The 23,406-nt window shown below is 50.0% G+C and overlaps 1 protein-coding gene across 7 annotated transcripts in view; it reads right to left on the minus strand.

Annotated features, from left to right (window-relative positions):
- Positions 1-23,406, minus strand: part of MAD1L1 (mitotic arrest deficient 1 like 1) — a 472,925-nt gene that overhangs the window by 142,822 nt on the left and 306,697 nt on the right. For all 7 annotated transcript variants that reach the window (XM_053555531.1, XM_053555533.1, XM_053555530.1 and 4 more), the window contains one exon: positions 22,722-22,812. In XM_053555531.1, coding sequence (XP_053411506.1) covers positions 22,722-22,812 — 91 coding nt within the window. The remainder of the gene's footprint in view (positions 1-22,721; positions 22,813-23,406) is intronic.

Genomic DNA, 23,406 nt, shown 5'->3' on the forward strand with positions numbered 1-23,406 from the left:
GCTACCAGTCTCCTGAGAGCAACCTTTCAGCAGGGCATGGGGCATAGGAGCACAGCAGCCGTCCTGGAGGTTGCCCACCATGGCCTTGGGCCAGTGCAGCCCCTGTACAGGTCTCAGTGGTCTTTCCCCAGTAGGTGCGGTTATGCACAAGTGGGAACAGGAAGCTCAGCACCACCTTGGCTGGGCTGGCCTTGTACCCAAGTGTGGCAAGCTCCAGGTGGAGTGTTGTCATGGAAATGTCTAGGCTGGTGGGCAGGATGAGAACCATTAGCTCCCACCTGAGACCAGGGTTCCTGGTGAGTGGCCCATAGTTCTGGAATGATATTGTCCCATTGACAAAAAACTTAAGGTCCAAGAAATACTTCTGTGTACAGGTTCAAAGGTAAAGGGGGAGACAGCAAGGCTTACCAAACCCAAATAGAAAAAAGACAAAACTGAGAAACAAGGGGAAAAAATTATATCCCTGCAAAATATACAGGGCACTGAAGAACCTACCCAGGGGCAACAGGGTGTCCACAGGTGATCAGTGACCGTGACTGACAAGGTTTGAGGGGTAGAGAGCAGTGGCATCAGCCCTACCCCCAAATGGCACAGCTGACTGAGTCTGGTCTGGTTGGCTGAGGTGAAGTCTGCCCAAAGACACTGTGTCCTTGTCCTTGTTAGTGCCAAGTACCCACCAGGTCAACAGTGGGTCAGAACACAGATTCCTCAACCTAGCCTACACCATGAGCCTTGGGAAGCACCTGGTGTCACGGCATTAGCACCTACCCAGGCATTTATGCTCAGGGTCAGGGCCAGGGCCAGAATGCCTCTGCACTGCTGGTGACAGCCATGAAGATGCTCAACTCTTGCTTCTGGGTGATGTGGATAACTCACACCTTGGGAACACTGAAGATTGCAAGAACATCAGGTACTGGGGCCCTCCGTGGGCTGTAACTTTCTGTATTGGCATTCACTATGCCCATAAATTGCTTGGACTTTCCTTACCCATGTCTGGAGAAGGCAGGGCCCTTAGAAACAACATGGGAAGAACCAGGACCCAGGACGGGTAGAGTGGGCTCTGGGCTCTTGCCTGTGACTTGGAGCTCAGTTCTTGGCCAAGCTGTGTTCATTCGTGCCATCCTTCCTTTCTTCTACCTGCCCATCCATCTACCCATCCTCCATTCATGTTCCATCTATATCCACCTGGCTGGCCTTCTGAAACCCACCAATCACAGCAGGTGCAGCAAAGGAGCGTGCGGGGTTAATCAGCAGGTGGAGGAGACATTCTTGGACCTTCCAGGAAGAGGCACAGCTGAGTTCCCAGGTTGGACTAGGCCTTTGGGCCCAGCTGAGATGGAACTGTGGAGACTGAGTCCTACCTGGTGGCAACAGCTGAACTGCCAGGTTGCTGCCATAACCACAGCCTGGTAGCCACACAGGGCAACTCTATGTATCAGCACCTCCATGTGACAAGCATTTTGTTGGGCACTAGAAACATAATGGGTACTACATTATGCTGCTCCCCGCTCCAGGCTCTTCATGACCCAGCTTTGCCCTATGGGTCCTATTCCTGATGCTGAATTGCTCCTCTTCCCAGACTGAGTCAGCACTCGGGGGCAGCCACTGTCCCCAAACCCACTCTAACTTCTGCCTATATCTACGATGCCCACCCCAAGCCATTGGCTCCCTTGACTTTCTTGGTGTCCAGGCACCTCTCAGCACACAGGATAAGAAACTAGTATTGTTTATAAACCCATCTCCCTACAGTCTATTAGCTCTATAAAGATGATGTCTGCCTGTCCCTCCCTTGAGTCTAAACATAGTGTCTGAGAGGCCATGGCAGGCCCAGAACCCCACAGCAGGTGAGCCGCACCTCTGCCTCAGTCTTGCACTAAATGACAGGTCTGCAGGTTGGGGCCTGGAAGGCCCAACATAACCAACTAAGCCAAGCTGCTCTGAAGGCTCCTATGCCTGTGGGAGCAAGTCAGCATCTTAGAGGCCAAGTCACAGTCTCATAGCAAGGGACATTCTGACCAGGATAGCCCTGCAGTATCGATATGCTCTGGGGGTACAGCTTGTGCTAAATCAACCCTGGTGATCAAACCCAGATCTAAATAACTGGGAAAATATTCCATGTCTACGAGTCCGAAGACTTAACCATTATTAAGATGGCAACACTACCCAAGCTGGTCTACACATTCAACACAAGTCTACTAGCTATCCTTGCAGAAATGCACAGGTGATTTTAAACTTCACGCAGAACTACAAGTGCTCAGAAGTGCCAAAGCAATCTTAAGGGAGAACCAAGTAGGAAGACATATGCCTCCTGATATCAAAACTTACCACCATAATCAAGACAGTCTGGGCACTTAATTAAACTGAAAAGCTTCTGTATAGCTAAGGAAACAACAACCAAAGCAAACTGACAACCTTCAGAATGTGAAAAGATATTTGCATATTATGAATAGGACAAAAACTTGATGACTAGGATCTACAGAGAACTCCAAGTAATCAACAAAGACCCAACAATCCCCTATATCACTGGGCAAGACACAGGAATAGAACCTTCTCTAAAGAAGACAGATGAATGGCTAACAAACATGAAAAAATGCTCATCGTCCCTAATCATCAGAGAAATGCGAATCAAAACTACTCTGAGATAGCACCTAACCACTGTGAGAATGGCTCACATCACAAAGTCTCAAAGTAGTAGATGCTGGCTTGGTTGAGGAGAGAAGAGAACACTTTTACACTGCTGGTGGGACTGCAAACATAATATAACCTTTTTGGAAGGAAGTATGGAGAATCCTCAAAGAACTCAAATTAGGCCTCCCATTTGATCCTGCAATCCCACTACTAGGCCATCTACTCAGAAGAAAAAAGTCATTTTATCATAAGGACATTTGCACTAGACTGTTTATCACCGCTCAATTTACAATCGCCAAAATGTGGAAACGACCCAAATGCCCACCAACCCAGGAATGGATTAACAAGCTGTGGTATATGTATACCATGGAATACTATTCAGCCATTAAAAGAGATGGAGAATTTGCATCTTTTGTATTAACCTGGATGGAGTTGGAACACATTCTTCATAGTAAAGCATCACAAGAATGGAGAAGTAAGAATCCAATGTATTCAGTTCTAATGTGAAGGCAGTAGATGAGCTAATACAAGAGGTAGGGTAGGGGAATGAGGTAGATGGGAGGAGGGTGGGGGATGGGAGACAGGGTGTATGGCACACCTCTTAGGGTAAGGACACAATTATAAGAGGGACTTTTAACAAATGTATTCAGTGTAACCTAATTATTTGTACCCTCAATGAATCCCAAACAATAATAATAAAAAAAAGAACCTATAGAAGAAAATATAGGGGTAAACCTTCATGACCCTGGATTTGGCTAAGGATGCTTAGGTTTAACAATAAAATATGTGGAACAACAGCAACAAACCCCAGATTAACTGGACTTTATCCAAACTCAACTTCCACACTTCAAAGGATACACTGAGAAAACAAAAAAGACACCCACTGTTTGAAAAAAAATGTTCACAAATCTATATTCTAGGGACTTATATCCAGAAAATATAAAGAACTCTTATAATTCAATAATAAAACCTAAATAATCCAACTAAAAAATGGGCAAAGAATCTGAACAGATATTTCTACAAGGTCAAACAAGCACATGAAAAGATGCTCAACATCATTTGTCATCAGGGAAATGGAAAACAAAATCACAATGAGATATCACTTCATTATCTACCAGGATGGCTGAAATAAAAAGACAGTACCAAGTGTTGGTTCGGTGAGGACACAGAGAAACCAGACGCTTCATGCACTGCTGGTGGGGATGTAAGAAAAGTTTGATTGTTCCTCAAAGGACTCAATGGAGTAATCATGTGATCCAGCATATCCTATGGTAGGTATATACCTAAGAGGACTGAAAATGTATATCCTGACCAGGCACAGTGGCTCACACCTATAACCCCAGCACTTTGGCAGGACAAGGCAGGAGGACAGTCAGAGGCCAGGAGTTCAAGAACTGCCTAGGCAACATGGTAAGACTCTATTCCTACAATTTTTTTTTTTTTTTAAATCAACCAGGTATGGTAGCACATGTCTGTTGTCTCAGCTACCCAGGAGGCTGATGTGGGAGGATGGTTGAGCCCAGGCGTTTAGGGTGCAGTGATCTCTGATTGTGTCACTGCACTTCAGCCTGGGTGACAGAGCAGGACCCTGTCCCTAAAAGAGAAAACATACATCCACATGAAGACTCATACATGAATGTTCATAGCAGCTTTCTTCGTAATAGCTTAAAAGCAGGAAAACCCAAATGTCCACCAACTGATGAATGGATAAATAAGATGTAGCATATCCATAGAATGAAGTATTATTCAGTCATAAAAAGGAGCAAAGCACTGACATGTGCTATGACACGGATGAACTTTAGTAGCAAGGGACCACACATCGCATGAAGTGTTCAGAACAGGAAATTTGACAGAGACAAAGTGGATTTGTGGTTGCTGAGGATGGGATAGGGGAGCCAGGTAACATCTGAAGGGTTCCAGCTTCTCTTTGAGGTAATAAAAATGCTCTAAGATTGATCATGGTAATGGTTGTATGTATCTGTGAATAGAATTGTACACTTTAAATGGGTGAGTCACAGAGTACAAGTCCTCAATAAAGCTATTAAAATGGGTGGGGAGAGAGAAAAGCCAAAAACAAACAGAAGGAAGCTGTGGATGCTGCAGTCATGGTCTCGTGCTCAGTGCCTGTGACACTAGGACAAATCTTCCACCTTTTAATGGACCAGGATTTCAAAGTCAAGTGCAAGTTTACAAAAGAGTGAATAGGACCTACCTGGAGAGACCCCCCCCCCCCAATGAAAGAAAAATACTGAGAGGTTAATGAGGAAATGGTGCCTGCCTGGGCTAAGGATTCCGAGGCTAGAGGAATCCCAGTCCCTGGCCACTCCTCTTTATAGCCAGGATAGCCTCCTGCACAGTGACCTGCAGAGCACTCCCAGAAGACCCTGCCCACTCTGCTGCTAGCCAGGACTAGACCCGGCAGTGCAGTGACCACAGTGCTTAGCCAGCAGTTTCCAGGGCCAGATGACCTTAAGATGTGCCCACCTGCCCCTGCCAGGCTATGGCGGTTCCTCAGAGTCCTTTGTGGACCTGCTCCTCACCCTCTCTGGATACCCAGTGCCTCTGGCCACACTCAGAAAAGACAGTGCCTAGACCCTCCTGCTCCATGACCTACAAGACCTCAGCTACCTGCTTCTGATTGGCCACTCTCCCTGAAGTGCTCAGCAGGAGCCAGGCTGGCCACAGTCAGGCCTCCATCTCTTGGGCTTTTGAGCATGCCCTGGTACCTCGACCTTTCCAGCCAGCCCCAAGGCATAGTCCAGCATGGCCCTATAACTAGACACATAGCTCCTTCACAGATGTGATGCTGGGGGGATAGGCAAGTGCTGAGATGGGACTTTGGCATCCAGAGGGGCCTGGTAGGTACCATACATATTTGCTATCTGATCCAATGGGGCCTGGTAGGTACCACACTTAACTGCTGTGCTCAGAAAGCCAAGGGCAGGAGTGTAATTCGGTCCCAGGCATATAGCCCAGGGGAAGAAGAGGATAACAAAGGGTCCTTGGCCCCAAAATCTGACCTACCAAGGACGCTATGCCAGGGCCAGGCCAGAGGTCTCTCATGGTTTCATTTAGTCCTCACAAAGCTATAAGGCACAGATTCTCCTGTTTTCTAAATGAGAAAAGTGAGCTGTGCAGAGTCCCAGTGCATCACCAGTGGGGCTGTGGCAGGAGGCCATGAACCTGCCACTCCCTGACACATGTTTAGTACCGAGCAAGAGGCCCCCAGGGTGAGGTTGGCTGGGGACACAGAGGAGCCTTGGACCTGGCCTGTAGTGGGGTAGGGGCCAGCGGGGCCAGCAGGCTTACAGGTGGGCTAAAGCCAGAGCACCTACAAGCATCTCCTATGGGAAGACACAGGCACTCTCAGCATAGAGGAAGGGTAAAAAGGCTGAGGGGGTAAGGGTCAGGCTCCATAGCCAAGGGCTGGAGAATTTCCTGCGATCACGACCGTCCACCAGTTCGGGGGCATATTCCCAAGTATGAGTGGCCTCAATCCTGTAATGTGATGAGGCAGGAGGCAGAAGCTCAGGCACCTGGTACAGGGGAGAAAGAACACCTACCCTGCCCCTCCGTACTCCACCCCCAAACACCCCTCCCATGTTGCCGAGCAATGTTTATGCCAATGCGAAGAAACGTCGTCGGGGGGCTAGTGCCGCTCAAGACGAGCAGATGGGAGAGATCGAACAACTTTGCTGAAATCTGCTGTTAGATGACAGCTTTGAGGAAGAAAGGGGAAAAATGGCTATAATCTTCTGCTAAAATTTGTTGGCTTGTTTGATTTGCAGCTGAGAAAACTGTGGAGATACTGACAAGAATCTCAAAAGAAAAAGTTTTCAACCTTCCTTTGATGTGATGGTGCAATTATTGACTAAACAAAAATATTTCACTTGCCAAGTGAGCAGCTACTGTCATGTCCATGATGCAGGGAAGGGAGGCCAGTAGGTGCACGTCAGGTATGAGAAAGTGCTGGGTCGATAGGGCAGTCTCCAGCCCCTCTCGGGCTACTGAGAAACTACATTTGGAGCTGGGTCTCAGGCTACAGAGAAGGCAGAGCCCCAGTGGACAGAGGAGCCACTGAGGAGCCTGTGCAGGGTTCAGGGGCATGCAGTCCAGAGGGCGTGTGTGGTCCAGAGGGGGTGAAGCTCATCCAGGGCAAATGTCCAAGACTGAGCCTGTGTGGCCCATTGCCGTTGCCCCAGGGAGGCCTGAGGCATTCTCCTGCTTCTTGCCCATTCCTTGGATTTCTGCCTGTTCCAATTCTACACAGGCTCAGCTGACTAGCCATTTCCCTCTGCTTATATCCTGAGCCCTCCAGGAAGCGGACAGGTAAGGGCCAGTGACTGCTTCATTTCTATTCCCATAGTAAAGTTCTGCCCCCAGTTTGCCGGGGCTCTTGAGAAGGCCTCCTGTCCTCTCTGGGCTTCAGTTTCCCATCTCTAAAAGAGTAAGAGTGGTAAGTTTTGCCTCTAAGGACCTTACTTCAAGGCCCCAATACTCTACAAGCCCCTGTTATGTATGGACCCCTGTGCTATCTGGCCCTGGATGTCCTCCCCTGATGGTCCTACCAGGGAGATGGTTGCACCCTGGACCTGGCTGCCCCCAAGAAGGTCCCAGGCAGTGCTCAAGGAGGGAGAGCTGGCTGCCACCCTGCACCTGACCTGCATGCTGAGAGGGAGAAAGAGCTGGAAGCAGGCAGCCACGCAAGGGGAATAGAAAGTACAGTTAAATAACCACCAGTCCTCATGCATATTTATAGCTCACCCAGCCTCAAAACTAAATCAATTCCTTTCCTGCCTGAAGGTAACACCAATGGTGAAGAAAAGTGAGGTCCTGGTGTGGTCCTGGGCCCAGGGCACAGCAGAGGTGGAAACCAGCCATCCCAGCCACCCAGTGCTGCCACACACGGCTGGGCCTATAGAACCTGCCTCCATGACAGGCCCAGGCCAATCACAATGGCTGGTCCTCTTTAGCAGTGATATGACCTTGGGCCAAGCCCTCGGGCATTATTAGCTCTACATTCTGCAGGGGGCTGGAAAGAGGACCTGGGGGCAGGCTGCCTATACATGAGTATGGCTGAGGGGGCAGGTAGGACATTTCCTGCCTCCTTCTAGGCAGGCAGAGAGCATAGGTATGGGAAGCATCTCAGAGCAGCCATGAGTGGAGGTCAGGACACCTCCAGGGCTGGCTCACTTACTCGTTCACAGACCCAGAAGGCAAGGCCCACAAAGCTGCCCATGCCGGTCACGGTGGGGGTGGCGGTGGGGGAAGAGTGTGTAAAGACAGGGCCAAAACTGCAGGAGGACCAGCCCCTTGGTCACTTGCTTCTTGATACCAGATGTCTCAATGAGGGGAAAACAGATACCTTAGGCCTGGTCTATCCGTAGTCTATATTGGCCACAGGTAAGAGAGGCCAATGACAACATGGCCAGAGATCAGTGGCCTCACACACATCCCTATGGCCAAGGCATAGCAACCTAGGGTGTAATATGCCACTTCCACACGTGCTGCCAGGCCTGACAAAGTCTTGGTCCTCTGTGCTGTGCTCCATGCATGGTGCCAGGTCTAGGAAGCTGAGCCCAGGTCTTACCCTCCAAAGCCTAAGGGACATCCCTGATGATAGTCTCGGCAGCACCCATGGCCAAGCAGGTCAGAACATAAAACAGGCCATATTTATCCAATTTTGACCTATGTAGGACAAGAGGAAAGCTGCTCTGCCAGGATGGCTTCCCTCTGGGCTTCCACAAAAGTCTGGGGAAAGCTTTGTCTTGCTGGGTTCTGCCTCCAGGTCAGGCTGTTGGGCAGCCTCCAAGCCTGATCTGAAAACCCTGTAGCAGCAAGTGGGGTCCCCCCAAAAAGTCAGACAAGACAGGCAGGGAAAGGGCAGAAGAAGAATGCCACCAACTCTCCACTAGTCAACAGGGCAAGGAAGGCCCCTTTTGATTTGGCAGAAACTGAGACTGGATCACCCTTGGGCTAACTCCAGACCTCCTGGATTGGTATGATAAGGGTATCCATGCTGACAAGATCTGCACAATTTGCACCAATGGCATCTCTACTGCCTGCTGGGAATATCCCTGCAGCTCTAAGAGGAAAGACAGTCAGCCTCATACTGCCCAGCTGGACACCTCTCCTTCCTTCCTCCTGTATCACCGAGAGTGGCTTGGGACACACACACACACACGACCTGGGTCGAAGGAAAGATAGCTGCCATCCTAGGACACCATGTGGGGCTTGGTTAGGCCTGAAAGCAAAGGCCTGGCTGGGCTTACTTTCGACAGGCCTGGGTGGGCCGAGGTGTGGTCCTTGGAGTTGGCATTCTGCTGTTCAAACATGCACTAATGTGCTATTTTAGAGCTTGATCAGAGTCTCAATTTGGTCATCTGTAAAATGGGATGATACCAAGTCCTTGCAAAGATCAAGTGAGTTAATAGATGTGAAAATGCTCTTCAATCACAAGCAGCTTTGCTGGGAATGTTGTTATTGTCCACAGTAACTATCAGAGCAAAACCCAAAGACATTTTCCCTCTGCCAGATGTGCCCAAGTTGCTACGTTCCTCTGGCCCTCACTCTACCCTCAATTCCTCATCTGAGGATCTGAGCCTTTCTTGAGACATCTCTGAGAGCTGAGGGTGTCTGGCAGACTAGGCAGGAAAAGTATCAGGTGCAAACCTAATCCCTTCAAAGAGAGATGGCAAAGCACTTCCCCTTCCCTAGATCACAGTGGGCAGCCTAGGAAGCAGAGATATGGCAAGCAGTGGGGTGGAGGGGACACATCTATTCCCAAGCCCCCTGGGAAAGCAGGCCCAGAGCCTGTCCTGGTCAAAGCTTTCACTCCTCTAGGAAGGACTGCTCTTGTCTATGTTGTACTTTTGCCTTCCTTCCAGTTTCCTGGATACCTGCAGTTCATCTGCGTTCCTTTCTTGTCTCACTTGTTAAAAGCCCAGGAGGACTGAGACTTAACGACTGAGGCAGCACCCATCTGGGACACCTGCACTGTACTTCGTTTCAGGCTAAGAGCCACCTAGGGACTGTCACTATAAGGGGCCTCTGGACAGGGCAGTCACTGTCTCCATTTCATAGGGGAAGAGCCTAGGCCTATGAGAGACTGCTGACAAGCTCAGGGCAGTTGCTATGCAGAGCCAGGGGAATTGCCAGAACTGGGCTCTATTTTTCTGGTCCAGCACCCAGTACCCTTTTCTTCCTTATCTCAGCTGCTTGCCTGAAAGTAAATGCCACCCAAACTTCCTCTGAATTTGGTTTTCTACTGAAGTGCATGTCACAGCTTCAGTCAAAGGGATGGTGCAGGGACAGGTAGAGGAAGGTCAAGACATTCAGTAGCTGATCCCTAGGCATATCTCTACCTTGGGGGACTGGTAGAGACTGTTGTGTAGTTTCTGCATGGACACGCCAAAGTCCTGCCTAGCGGATGCACATGCCCAGGCAGCAGAGCCCGAGCTGGGTCCCAGTTCTATGAGGTACAGTTATGTGATTCTGGGTGAGGCCTCAAGACCCCAACCTCAGCCTCATGTCAGCCATATGTGAGGACAACGTCTCACTGGACAGCAGGCCTGGCCAACGATGTCTGCGACCATCCAGTCCATGATCAACTATGGGGGGGCACTGCCTGCACACAGGTGGGGACTGAGAGCTCAAGCCCACTCCCACCATCTGCCCTTCCATGGGGTGACACTCTCTCAGACTCAGGTTCCATCCAGATGAAGTACTCTCAGCACAGCCAGTTATGAGATGCTGGCATCAGCTGCTGCCTTCCCCCCTGAGTCCTTCAGAAGGTGACCTGGTCTTGAGAGGAGCTTGTAAACAATTTTGAGGGAAAGGAAAGAAAAAAATAATTGTCAGGAAGAGTGGAATGGCAGTCACTCAGGCTCCCCAGCGCTCCCAGCCTCCACCAGGCTCCCTCTTCCTTCAATGGGTTAGACACTCTGTAGCCGCTCTACTGCCTCCACAGAGTTGCCTGCAGGCCACTCAAGGTGGGACTGCTCTGGTGGGCCCATGGCAAAACTTTGGTTGGGGGGAGCAAAGGTGGGCAAAGGAGAAAGCCCGAGCCACAACCAGAGACAGCCATATGGGTTCCAGCTTAGCCCCCAGCCTCTTGCTGGCTTGCAGCCTGTCTACAACCCCATCCGCAGGTGTGTCTTCTTCCCAAGCTTCCATCATGCCAGCAGTTAGTGCACCCCACAAAGCACACAGGGCATCAGTTAGCTACCACCCTGGTCACCAAAGTCAATGCATCTTAGGAGGAAGAGGAAGAAGAACATGTTTGTGCATTTGGGCTTGTCTGTTGCAGCCTGGAGACTGCTTTCTGGCTTGCCTAGTGAATGACCCAGGACCTTGCTTGGCTGGAAGGGTGACCAGCAGCCCTGGGAGTTAAGTGGCCTCTGCTGTCATGTCCCAGCTCCTAAACTACCCATCTGACCCTTGGCAGGAGCCTTAAGAAGCAGGCAGCAGCTGCAGACCTGTTGGTGGGCACAGGACCTGGGGACAGTGTGGATACCGTGCCTCATGTGGATGCCTGGAATGGACACCAGGAACTTTACTCCTCCTGTCCAGGGTCTCTAAGTTGTCCCTGAAGCTCCTAAACAAAGATGCTTGTTTATCCACCACTGTGGTCAAACACATAAATGAAGTTTACCTTTTAACCATAGTCACATACACAGTTCTGGGGGATTAAGCACACCCATACTGTCATACGGCTATCTTAACCTTGAATCTCCAGAACTTTCTATACCTCCAATCTGAAAATCTGTCCACATCCCTCTCCCCAGCCCCTGGCAGTCCCCACTCTACTTTCTGTCTCCATGACTTTGACAGCTCTAGGGACCTCCTATGACTGGAATTGTGCACGATTTGTCCTTTTGTATCTGGCTTATTTCACTGAGCATATATTGAGGCCATCTAAACTGTGGCAGGTGCCAGAGCTTCATTCCTTTTGAGGGCTGAGTAACAATCCGTTGTACAGCTGAACCACTTTCTGCTTATCCACAAACACGTGGGTGTTTCCTCTATTTAAGACTGTGAGTTATGCTGCTGTGAGTATTCATATACAAAAGTGTCTGCTAGAGGCCTTGACTCAGTCCTTAGGGGTATGCACCCAGGAGGGGACTTGCCAGGCCAAGTGTCTAAACAAAGTTGCTCTTTGTAGTTGGTCATGACATCACAGTAGGGCACCATGAAATCCCCAGGGAGACATTTCTTTCAGAATCTAGCGTTTTGTCCACAAACTCCCTTCCTCAAAGCCCCCATTCTGATTACAGAAAATATGTCATTGATCATAATTTGCTTTCTTGTTAAGTGGCCAGGAAGCTCAACTTCACCAACAATGTCAGCCCTCATGGTTATAATATCTGTGCTGTTTCTTACAGGTATCACAGCATCAGCTGGTGGGAAGTCTCTGTGAAACACATAAATGAAAGAGTGAGACCTTATCTAAACGAAATAAACATAATCACAGGAAATAGTACTGCAAAGATGGTTTCTCCAGCATCTGCTATGGAGAGCTTGTCTGAAGCAGGCTGGGAAGCCAATGTCACCTGTACTTCCTCAAGCAGAGGAGGAGACCAGAAGGTAATGGTCCTGCCAGGTCCTATGGGACCACCCCCCCCACCCCTCCACACATACCAGGACTTCCATTCTAGTAACCAACTGCCTTTCCTTGGTACCTCTCTCTGAAGTAATTCATTTGTCTCTCCCCACAGAACACAGGTTCCACGAAAGACAGGCTATGGCTGCCTTACTTGCCGCTGTCCCTTGAGCTTGGTGTAGCGCCTAGCACAGGGGAGGCAGGGGAAGATGGCTGATGCACAGGAGGGATGCACATGTTGCCACAGAGGCCCAGGCGCTCTTGTGGGGCCTAGAAGAGTTACACTCACAAGGCCCTACCTTCCAAGAGAGGGCTGCCACACCCAAGTAACTGATGGCCTGCTCCCTCGCTTCACAAATGGGGTCTCACTCGGTCTAACACAGTAGAATGCGGAGGAGAGAGAACCAAATACAGCACACAAAGGTGTTGCTGCTAACAAGCCAGACAATCTATAGCCACAGAGACCGCCTGGAGGAACTGTCCTTAAAGGTCTGGGCAGAAACAATGCCCTCAGCCTGCCACACCTAGGCACACAAAGCAGGAGCTCCAGGGAGAAATACCAAGTGGAGAACTGGTGAAACTTCCTGCAGGGCACTGGAGGGCCTTTGATACAGCACCTTTGACACCCCTATAATCACCATTTTTTACAGGTACAAGACATCTGTCTCTATGCTAAGCCTCAAGTGCAGCTGCCAGTGGACCTCAGAGGGCCATGTGCAGGCAAGCCAGAGGCAGCCAGGGCTCTGAGGTAGGCCTCTCCCAGCACTGGGCTCCAGGTGGAGTGGCCTGGAGCTGTCCCTCATTCCCAACTACCCTTTCTGCAGCACCTTCTTTCCTTTCCTCGTACCAACCTGCCCACGCACGTAGATGCATTCACAGCTGCCCCTCAACCCCCATCATTCCCTCTCATTCTCTCCTGGTAATGCCCAGTTTCTGCTGATCCTGTGCCAGGAACCAGGAGAGCAGGGCAGCCTGGCCCCTGTGCTCATGATACCGCCTCAAGGTCTAAGGTCCAAGCCTCAGGTCACTGCTCACTGCCACAGGGACACTAGAGAGCTTTTGGGAAGGGTGGGTGAGACTGGCCATGTGGGGAAGCAGGGCAGGAGTGCAGTGCTGTGGGCTTCCACTCAGCTGGGCTTCTCTAAGGCACAAAGAGGAGCTATCCTCAGGGAGGGGCAGAGGAAGAGCAGGGGAAGGGTCTAGGTGGTAAGGAACTACCCAGCACATCTGTACAAGTACATGGTGACACCCAGCCTTTTCCTTTCAGGGCCTGGGACTCATGCCACTGAGAGTAGGGGATGCAGACTTCATAGGCCCCATCCAATACGTGTAAGACTTCGGGTGGGTCAGGGACAGGGCTGAGAGGACAGGAGTAGGTGAGAAAGAGAAGAGGGGGCTTGGGGGCCGTGCCCAATCCAGGGTGCTTAGGGTGTCATACTGGGTGCTAAGTTTGGAGGGGAGCAGCCAGGTTAAAGGGGAATATGCACCACTAAGCTCTGAGGGCTCAAAACCTGGTGTATGGGGTAGGGCAAGATGGCTCCCTTCAAGTCCTCAGGCAATCACAAAGAGGAGGAATCTCAGAGTCCCAGAACTGTCTGGACACTCGGCAGTCACTGAAATTCCTTCATTTAAATAGCTTCCCTACCCCCAATGGCAACTGTGCAGAGATAGCCCCAGGCCACAGCCAAAGGCTGCCTGCTCCAGCACTGCCCAAGATGCTCTGGGACTGAGGGATCTCTGTGGCCCCATCGAGTTTCAGGACTCATGGGCACAGACGTTTCAATGCTGAGGTTGTCCACTGGGCAGGGCTCACCCACTGCGCTACCACTCCACCACTGCTCAGCCCAGTTAGTCCTCCTGGAAGTGCTGTGGCTGAGAGTGCTGCTTTCACTGACCCTCAGTTCAGGGGCTGGGGCACTGTTCATGAGCCTTTGCTGATGAGGGACACTCTGCATAGAGTTCAGGCAGCCCCCTCGGAAACAATTCAACCTGCCTAACCCTAATTACATATATTTTTCATCATGCCTAATTTCTAGGTTTAAAAAGTATTGAGCTCTTAACTTTTTCACTAAAAAAATTTGCAAGGATGATATGGAGATAAAGAGAGTATAACATACCAGTCTGAGTATGCCAAGGCCTGAGACTTAGGCAGCGTGAAGTGATAGGGGCACCCAGGCCATGGGGGCTGCAGAGGTGGTGGGGGAAGGCGGGCGGCAGCTGTCTGCTGACTGCAATGTTCACCATGCTATGTCTTTCTGGGTCTTGCATGTGACTGGTGGTGAAGCAGACTAGCCCTGGGTCTCTTGATAGTCACGAGGTGAAGACACCATGTTGCCACACAATGGGACCTATGGGCACCATGTGACCTTGTTGAGGCCCCACCTATCTCCCATCCAGCCTACCAGTCTGTAAGGGCCTTATGCGACAGCTTGGGAGCCTCAGGGCCTCACAATAGGGTCAGGCAGGGTTGTGACAATGCCCGCCTACACAGGATCCAGACCAGTGCTTAGCCCCTCCAGCAGAAGGTGAAAGTCAGAAAGGGCCCTGTGGACTAGTGGGCCCAAGGGTCTAAGTTCCCAGGATAGTGAAACCTGGGTAGGAGAAAGGGGCTTAATATTCAGAGTGCATCATTCTTCTCATAAAAAAAAATCAAAAGAAATCAGTGCCAGTGGAAATTTCACCACACAAATGCACATCAGCAAGCGGGCTTTTTTTAGTCTTCAACGTTAATAAACATGAGCAGCCGGTGTGCCACCTCCGTAGGGGTTTGAGCTTTTTCCCTTTCATTAAGAGTTTTATTTTACATGTAACACTCAGGAAGGCAGGCCTGGTCAGCAGGGCCTGAGGCCTGGAGCCATGGTGCGTGGCCAGAGGCAGGGCTGAGCTGGGATTCAGAACGCCTGCCTGTGTGCTTTCCCACCTCAGCAAGCACATAAAGGAGCCACCCAGTGCGGACGCAGAGCCCAGTCTGCACGTGTGAGCAACACTCAGGAAGGAGAGTAACAAGACAAGGCCCACCGGTGATAAAAACACCAGGAAGGCTCAATGCCTAGAAGTAAATTCAGTAAGAAATGTGCAAGATAAAAATACATCTATCAAATGTTTGGGGGGAATACAAGGGAGGGCCTAAACAAATGGAAGAAGGTATCAGTACTCCTGAATAAGAAGAGTCAACATCCTATAGATGGGGACTCCCCAAAATTCATATGCACACTTCATGTGATCCTAGAAAAATTTTAAGCTGATGCAAGGTGAGGGGCAGGGAAGAATGAGAAGAGCTAAGTCCCCGTAAAAAAAAAACAAGAGCTCTGGGAACATTCTCAGACAAGAGTCATGGGGGGGGCAAACACTGAAACCTGAAAGCATCAATAATTGGAACCATCTGGAGTTGATTATGACATGTGGATAATAGAGAGACAACAGAGAACAACAACGACAGCACACAAAGGAGGAAGAGGAGGCTTCGCACTAAGTAGGTTTAGGGTTACTAAAGCAGAGCCATCTTTTAAACGACTAGGTTGAATACATGCTTCATATCTCATAAAAACTAAAACCGAATCTACACCAAAGATTTAAATGTAAAAAATACAGCCATAAGAAAACTAGAACGGATCAGAGAATTCTTTTACAATGTAACATTAGAAAGGACCCCAAACCCAGAAAAGGTGGATAAATGTAGCTACATAAATGCCAAAAAACAAAACCAAAAAAACTTCTGCTTACTTAAAAGGAAAAAAAAAAGCTACCCTCAAACCAGACAACTCCCCCCCACCCCAAATATATTAAGCAAAGTAAAAAGACTAATGACAAACTGGGAAATCATATTTACTATCTATAACAACAAAAGAGCTAAATTCGTTCATATGCAAAGAGCTCCTAGAAATCAGGAAAAAGGATCATTAATCCATTTGAAAAACTGAGGAATACAAACACATTAAAAAATCCTCTCTCTCATATTTAATAAAAGGAATGAAGGTTAGAGACTACACTGAGATATCTCTTTTGATTTCTGGGACCAAAATAGCATTCTAAAAATCTGGTGGCATACCCTGGGTTAGGCCATAGTTGCCACACTCACACTGTGTCCTGGAGTGAAGGTCTCTGGCACAGCTCGAGGTACCAACTGGTGTAGCTTCTGTAAAAGACCAGTTGGGACTAACCTAGCAAAACAGAAGCAGACACCCTTAGACCTCTTTTCTCTTCACTGGCTATTTATCCTATATATGTATACACACTGGAAATGGTGCTTTGGAGAGGCCATTCCCCTAGACACATCTGTGACCTGGTTACAGGTGACACACAGCCTACATGCACAATGAAGCACCTGGCACTGGTGTGCAAAGACCCACCAAAATGCCTTCAGTAGAAAACGCAAAGTGCAGAATTGTTTCAAAATAAGCTACCTTTTGGGCGGCTCCTGTGGCTCAGGGAGTAGGGCGCCGGTCCCATATGCCAGAGGTGGCGGGTTCAAACCCAGCCCCGGCCGAAAAACCACAAAAAAAAAAAAAAAAAAAAGAAAAGAAAATAAGCTACCTTTTGAGTTAAAAGGGGAGGGATAGTAAGACTCATTAGAAAAAAAATAACCGCTAAGTTCAAAGAAGTCACTACATGACAGGAATTAACCATATGTTACATACATGAGCCCAGGGAAGCAGACTGTATCACTCACACCATTCAGAAGAGGGTGCTGTGACTTAGTGGTGGAGTGACTCTTCCCATAGAGCCCCTCACCAAAGAGCCTTAAAGGGGCTCTGCTGTCAGAGGGCAAGGCATGCTCACTCCACACAGACCAAAAAACAGAAGTCCAGGGTAGGTGCTGGGTAGAGGACTCCCACACAGGGATAATGCCGGGTGGGCCCGGCAGACCAGGGAGGGCCACTGCAGACAGCCCAGTAGGTGGGGCAAGCTGGCAGTGTGGGGCACAGTGAGACAGATACCTGGCCAGGTGGGAAGAATGTGCCCAAGAGCCTAGGTAGCCAGGAACCAAAGTGAGACAACCAGTAGTGCCAGAGACTCTGAGAAGAGGCCAGTAGAAGCTTCAGCAAGAAAGGTTTGGGGGTGAGGGGTATCAGAACAGAAGGGAGGTGAGAGCTGAGAGCTGAGAGCATGCCAGTGCGTGAGGACCAGCCAGGCTCCAGGAGGGGCTGCGACTCTGGGCAGCTCCTGGACTACAGGGAAGGTGGACTCAGGTCCCAGGGAGTACTAGGAGCCAGGTGGTGGCTGCCATGGGCCACCACAGAATAAAGGGTGAGGGGATCTGAAAGGTGGTGAAGGGCCTTCCCATCTTCTTGCTGAGGACAAGGGAAGGAGGCAGGCAAAGACTCAAGCTGAGCTTCTGTGATCAGACAGTGCTGCCTGCCTGGTGATGCAGACAGCAGTAGGGACAGTCTCCAGGCACCACAAGCTTTCTGCTTACAGGGAACCAGCAATTTTCTACCCATTCCATTTCCCAAAAAGATGCACTTATTTTAAATGTCACTGGGCTGTTCCTCTGGTCTCTTTCCTAAGCAGCATTTTGGGCAGGCTTCAAGGCCCCCCTACCACTGGCTGGGGAGGAGCAGGAGGCAGGGCATGGATGTGCTGTGGAGGTGGTGGTGGACGGGCGGTTGCTCAGGGCAGGCAGGGAAGTAAGGTGGGGGGGGGGGACCACCAACCTGCCTGAATAAGCACTGTGATTAGGCCACGCTGAGAAACGGCTGGAGCAGGCCTCCAAAATCCCTGAGATGAATTCCACTTAATTACAGGCATGCTGAAGTATTCAGAGGAAAGTATACAGATGTTTGCAATTTACTTTAAAATACAACAAAAAATTTAAATGCCCTGATGGATGGAAGATGGGTGGACAGAAAAGCCATGAGGCATCACAGTGAGAGACTGCAGCAGAGTCTGGGTGCTGGGTAAGTGGGGGTCACATAAGATTCTTTCAACTTTGCTGTATGTTTGAAAAATGTTCATAATAAGAAGTCAAGGATAATCCAATAGGATTGAGTTTAAATACTGGTCCACCATCACTACCTAATACACAAGGGATCCAATTCAGGCACCAGCAACTGGCCACAGTGTGCACTCTACATAGACATGGGGCTGTCATGTGGAGACTCAGTCTGCCCCACTGGGAAGCCAGTGTCCAGCAGTCAGACTACCTACAGATGAGCCCTTCTGACCCAGGGCCTGATGAGCACAAATGAGACTGGCCTCACTGTGTGTCTGGCCTCTCCTTGGTGGCTTCACAGTCTCCAGATTTAGTCCATCAACCAAGGCAGCCTTCAGAAAGCCATGGAGATTGCAGAGAACAGCACTGCAGCCAGATAGACAAGAGGCCCAGTCTGCTTCATGGGGGCTACGGGAGGCCTATGGGAACAAATGGCTTACATCCCCTGTGCTGGGGCTTCATCACTCCTTTTTTCTTGGTTCTAGTCCAGTCATGACTGCCTGGGGCAGGACGGAATAAGGGCTATGGGCCACAGCTGGGATCAGGGACTATGCCTGCTACCTGCCCCAACTCCTGCAGCCAAGCCAAAAGTCACAGAACTCCCTCTGCTGCTAGATCTGGATTTCCATGGGGTGTGCCCAGTCTGTCTTCATTAGCCCACTGAATCTAAATCAGTGATTTCAATTGGTGTGCCATGAGAGGATCTTAGGTGTGCTACAAGAATTTCTAAAGATCATTAAATTATTTTCAAAAGAAGTTCCAAGCACAGTAAGTATATTCTCCCTCTTTTTTTTTTTTTTTTTTTGAGATGGAGTCTCACTATGTTGCCCTGAGTAGAGTGCCATGGTGTCATAGCTCACAACAACCTCAAACTCTTGGGCTTAAGCGATTCTCTTGCCTCAGCCTCCCAAGTAGCTGGGACTACAGGCATCCGCGACAATGCCCAGCTATTTTTTGGTTGCAGTTATCATTGTTGTTTGGCAGGCCTGGGCTGAATTCGAACCTGTCAGCTCCGGAGTATGTGGCTGGGGCCCTAGCCACTGACCTACAGGGCCAAGCCAGTAAGTATATTCTTTTTCACTCCTTTTTTTGATTAACATAATGTAAATGTGCCTTAAAAGTTTAACTATAGGTTCAAATGTACTGTGAGATTAAAAAGGTTGAAAAACGTTGCTCTAAAGCATGGAGCATGAGCTTGTCCTCACTCACAGGCTAAGTTTGGGCCTTACTTTTCCTATCTCTGATGGAGATTTCTGCAGCTTGGACAGCCTCAGAGGGCCCCGAAATCCCCCACCCACGTGACCAGCTGGGTAGGAGGTCCTATGCCACAGGTAGGCCCCAGGGGCCACTTCCTACCCACTAGCAATGTTGAGGAATAAATACGCAGGACGACCCCCCACCCCCACCCCCGTGAGTGTGCAAACAGCCCAGAACCCTCAGGGGGACCCAAAAAGGACAGTGCCACAGCAGGGCCACACAGTGAGTGAGCCTCCTACCAAGACCAGGGAGACAATCTCCCAGGCCTGTCCTCTAGCCAGACACTGCATGAGAACACATGCACAAACCCAGCTCTAAGTGGTAACTGGAGTTTTGTTTCCTCACCAACCAGCTGTGAACTAATTACAAAAAGTTCTAACTAGTTGAGCCCCTCTCCAAGCATATGTTCCCAATTAAGTCAAACTGCAGCTGATTTTAATCAATCTTCCTTGAAGCAGCTCAACTTGAAGACTCTCCTCCTGCAGAGGAAGAGTGAGCAGGAAGAGAGGGAGAGGATATTTGCATAAGGAACACTCCAGCAGCACTGCTGACATGGCTGGAGAGACCAAATGCTCATGGGGCTTCCTCAGAGCTGCTCCCACACTGCCTGGAGCCACTCAGTTGCACAGCCCTGGCCCATCCGAAGCCTGGCAGATGCACAGGGCTTTGGCAACTGTCCCATGGGGAGGTTCTGAGGACCTGAGCCAGCACCCCCAGGATGGCTTCACACTCTGCCAATGCTTGCCCAGCAGGTATGGGGTGACAGGGATGAGGCTTTGCCCTCAATGATGGAAAAGGCGGGAAGAGCCTGCAGATGAACATAAGCATCTGAGTACCTACTATGTAAAGTGCAGCATCTGATCCTCAACAAGACCCCAGTTTCATCAAGGATATACTGGGGGTTCAGATGCAAAACCCAACATGCCCAAAACCACACCTGGCAGAGGCAGAGAAAGGATCCTTCTGAGGGCAGTGGGCTCAGACATGGGTCCCCACCTGGCTCAGAGCTGACTGGCAATTTTCCTGTTTCCATGTGTTTAAATTACTTTCAGATGCATTTCAAACACCACCTGGGCTGACTCTCTGACCCAGACTTGTGCTTTAGCTCTTCCATTCTGCTAGGATCAGTTGTGCTATGTCCTGGCCTTTGTTCCTGTCTGTGTGGTGGGACACATTCACCTCCCCCTGGTGAATCATAGATGCTCGGCACCTCCCCCATGTCAGTCCCAGACCTTTGCACACCAAGTGAACAGAAGACTGGAGAATAAGCTGCATCACCTGGGTCAGACAGGCATAGTCCCTTAATGTGGGTAACTAGCACCACCTGGAATGGTCAGGTCAGCTCAGCTTTTAGGTTGCAAACCTCCACTGCCCTGCAGCTGGGATCACCAAAAGCACAGCCAGCCGGGGGATAGGGCCCAATGCTGCCTCAACCAGCTAGGAGATGGAGCAACAAATCTATGAACATATATGGAATGTGCTCAAAGCCAGTATCAGCTGTCACCCCTTGAGGTGGTCTCACAGAGGCCTAGGGGAAGCAGGGGTGGGGATGGGCTGAAGTGGAGGGGGAGAAACAGGCTCAAATGATAACAGACCTGGGCTCTCAATCCCAGCTGTGCCTCTCTAGCCACGAGCCCACAGGCCATATTACTGACCTCTGAGCAGAAGTCTCCTCACCAGTAAATCAGGGCTGCACTGCCCACCTTGGAAGGAAGCAGTGGACCTGGGTGTGGCACTAAACCAGCCCGTGGTCCTTGCCCCCATGGAGATGGCTAATCAGGGAAGCTGACTTCAGGCTATCCCAGGCTTCCTCTGTCACAATGACCTTCTTAGAATGAGGCCCATTTTCAGAGCAGGAATGGTCTAAAGAGGCTTCTGGATTTAAGCTGGGTCTGTAGCAGTGGTGGGTGCAAGAGGCAGCTGGGGGCTTGGGGAAGAACTACTGGAGCCTCCTGGTGCTGCTGGTAGGTCGGGGGTGGGGGACAGAGCTGCAGGATCTTAGCAATCCTGGCTGAAGCAGGTGAAAGGACATCATGCAGCCCTGCAGGGCCAGTGCCCAGGGCAACCCAAGCCATCCATGGGGGGCTGTGTGGCCTCACCCTCCCTGGGCTCAGCTGTAGGGCTGTCTGGAAGCCTTTCCCATCTCACTCCTCTGAGCTTGTTTCTCCCATGCTACCTGGGTACTCTGCTAGCCCAGCCCAGGGTGGTGGTCACTCCCCTAAAAATCTTGGGCTGGGCTCATCATCTCATCACATCATGGCACAAACATGTGTCCTCCAGATCACAGGCCCAGCCCTATACTCTCCCCTTGGCCACAACCATGGGTGCTCACATTTCAGGCGGCTAACCTAGTCCCTCAGCTCTGAAAAGCTCTAGGACACACACTAGCACAGGGGGACCCACACCACCAACGGCCCTCAGAAGCTCAGCAGGATGGTCTCCGGAGCATCGCTCATCCCATCCCTCATGCTGACCCAGGGGGAACACAGAGAGCCTCTGGCATTTCCTGCCAGATCTCCTGTCTACTCATAACTCCCACATAGGAGTGCTGATTTGAGAACATCTGTGTATCATCTGCTCAGGACGGTGGTTGAGGACCGCCACTACTGATTGTTCACCTATATTCTCATCTCATTTGTTCTTCAACTATCTCTCCAAGAGCCATTGAGGATGCTTTTTGAAGGACTAGTAGCCCAGAAGCAAGGAAACTGAAAAGTAGTTCCCAAGGGAATACGCCATGCTCCCTCCACAGAGTTTGGGCAGTTCAGGCTCTGCTCGACTCAACACCTGACAAGACATCCGGCACATCATGACAGGACACCACTGCCAGCCACTGGGGCAGGGGCCCAACTAAACACAATGAGAAAACAGGTCCCATGAGTCTGGCTGTGGCCATAGCACCTCACTGTATCTTACCCCATTACTAGGACCCGGTAATAAAAAGATTTGATTTGCCCCTAAAGGTGTCAAAATAAAATAATGGCCTGTCTAAAAACTGGGCAATCTCAAACCTGTGGGTTTCTGCCATGGAACAATTTAGGACAATGAAAAGTAAAAAGAAGGTGAAATGAAAAGAATGCAAATAATAGTCCGATTTCACAATGGCACAGAGACAGGGATGGGCCTGGGCACACCCAGAACCACATAGTAGTGCAGGGAAAAGATTAGGCAAGTCACCTGAGCATGAGCACTAGCCAGAGCATGAGCCTAGCAGACTCCAGGGAAGGAGGCAGGCAGCCACATAGGCCTGGAGTGGGAACGTTGCTCTGGGACACACTTTGCAAGGCTGTTGCCAGCACTCACCTGCAGGACACCCCTCTCCAGCTGTACCTCCAGCACCCTCTTCTCCTCTTCCAGGCGATTGCGGTCCCTTTCCAGCTCCTCAATCTTTAACCTGCAAGGAGAGCGAGACTGTGACGAGTCCTCATGGTAGCCCCATGTGTGGAAGCAGAGAGGGGTACTGAAGCAGAGGAAGGTTCAGTTAGGCAGGAGGAGTAAGTTCAAGAGATATACTGTGCAGTGACAACTGTTAATAACAATATATAGGGTGGTGCCTGGGGCTCAGTTAATAGGGTGCCTGCCCCATATACTGAGAGTGGCAGGTTCAAACCAGGTTCTGGCCAAACTGCAACAAAAAAATAGCTGGGCGTTGTGGTGGGCGCCTGTGGTCCCAGCTACTCAGGAGGCTGAGGCAAGAGAATAGCTTAAGCCCAAGACCTGGAGGTTGCTGTGAACTGCGACGCCATGGCACTCTGCTGAGGGTGACAAAGTGAGACTCTGTCTCTAAGAGGGGTAAAAAAAATATCTATCTATATACTAGAAAATTACCAAAAGTAGATTTTAAGTGTTTTTGTACCACAAAAAATTGTGAGGTAATGAATATATTAATTGGTTTGAACAAGTCATTCCACAATGTATACATATATTTCCAAACATGTTATACACCATAAATTCGTACAATTTTTACTTGTCAATTAAATACTAAAAT

The sequence above is a fragment of the Nycticebus coucang genome, chromosome 12 (assembly GCF_027406575.1).
Source record: "Nycticebus coucang isolate mNycCou1 chromosome 12, mNycCou1.pri, whole genome shotgun sequence".
Taxonomy (NCBI): Eukaryota; Metazoa; Chordata; class Mammalia; order Primates; family Lorisidae; genus Nycticebus; species Nycticebus coucang.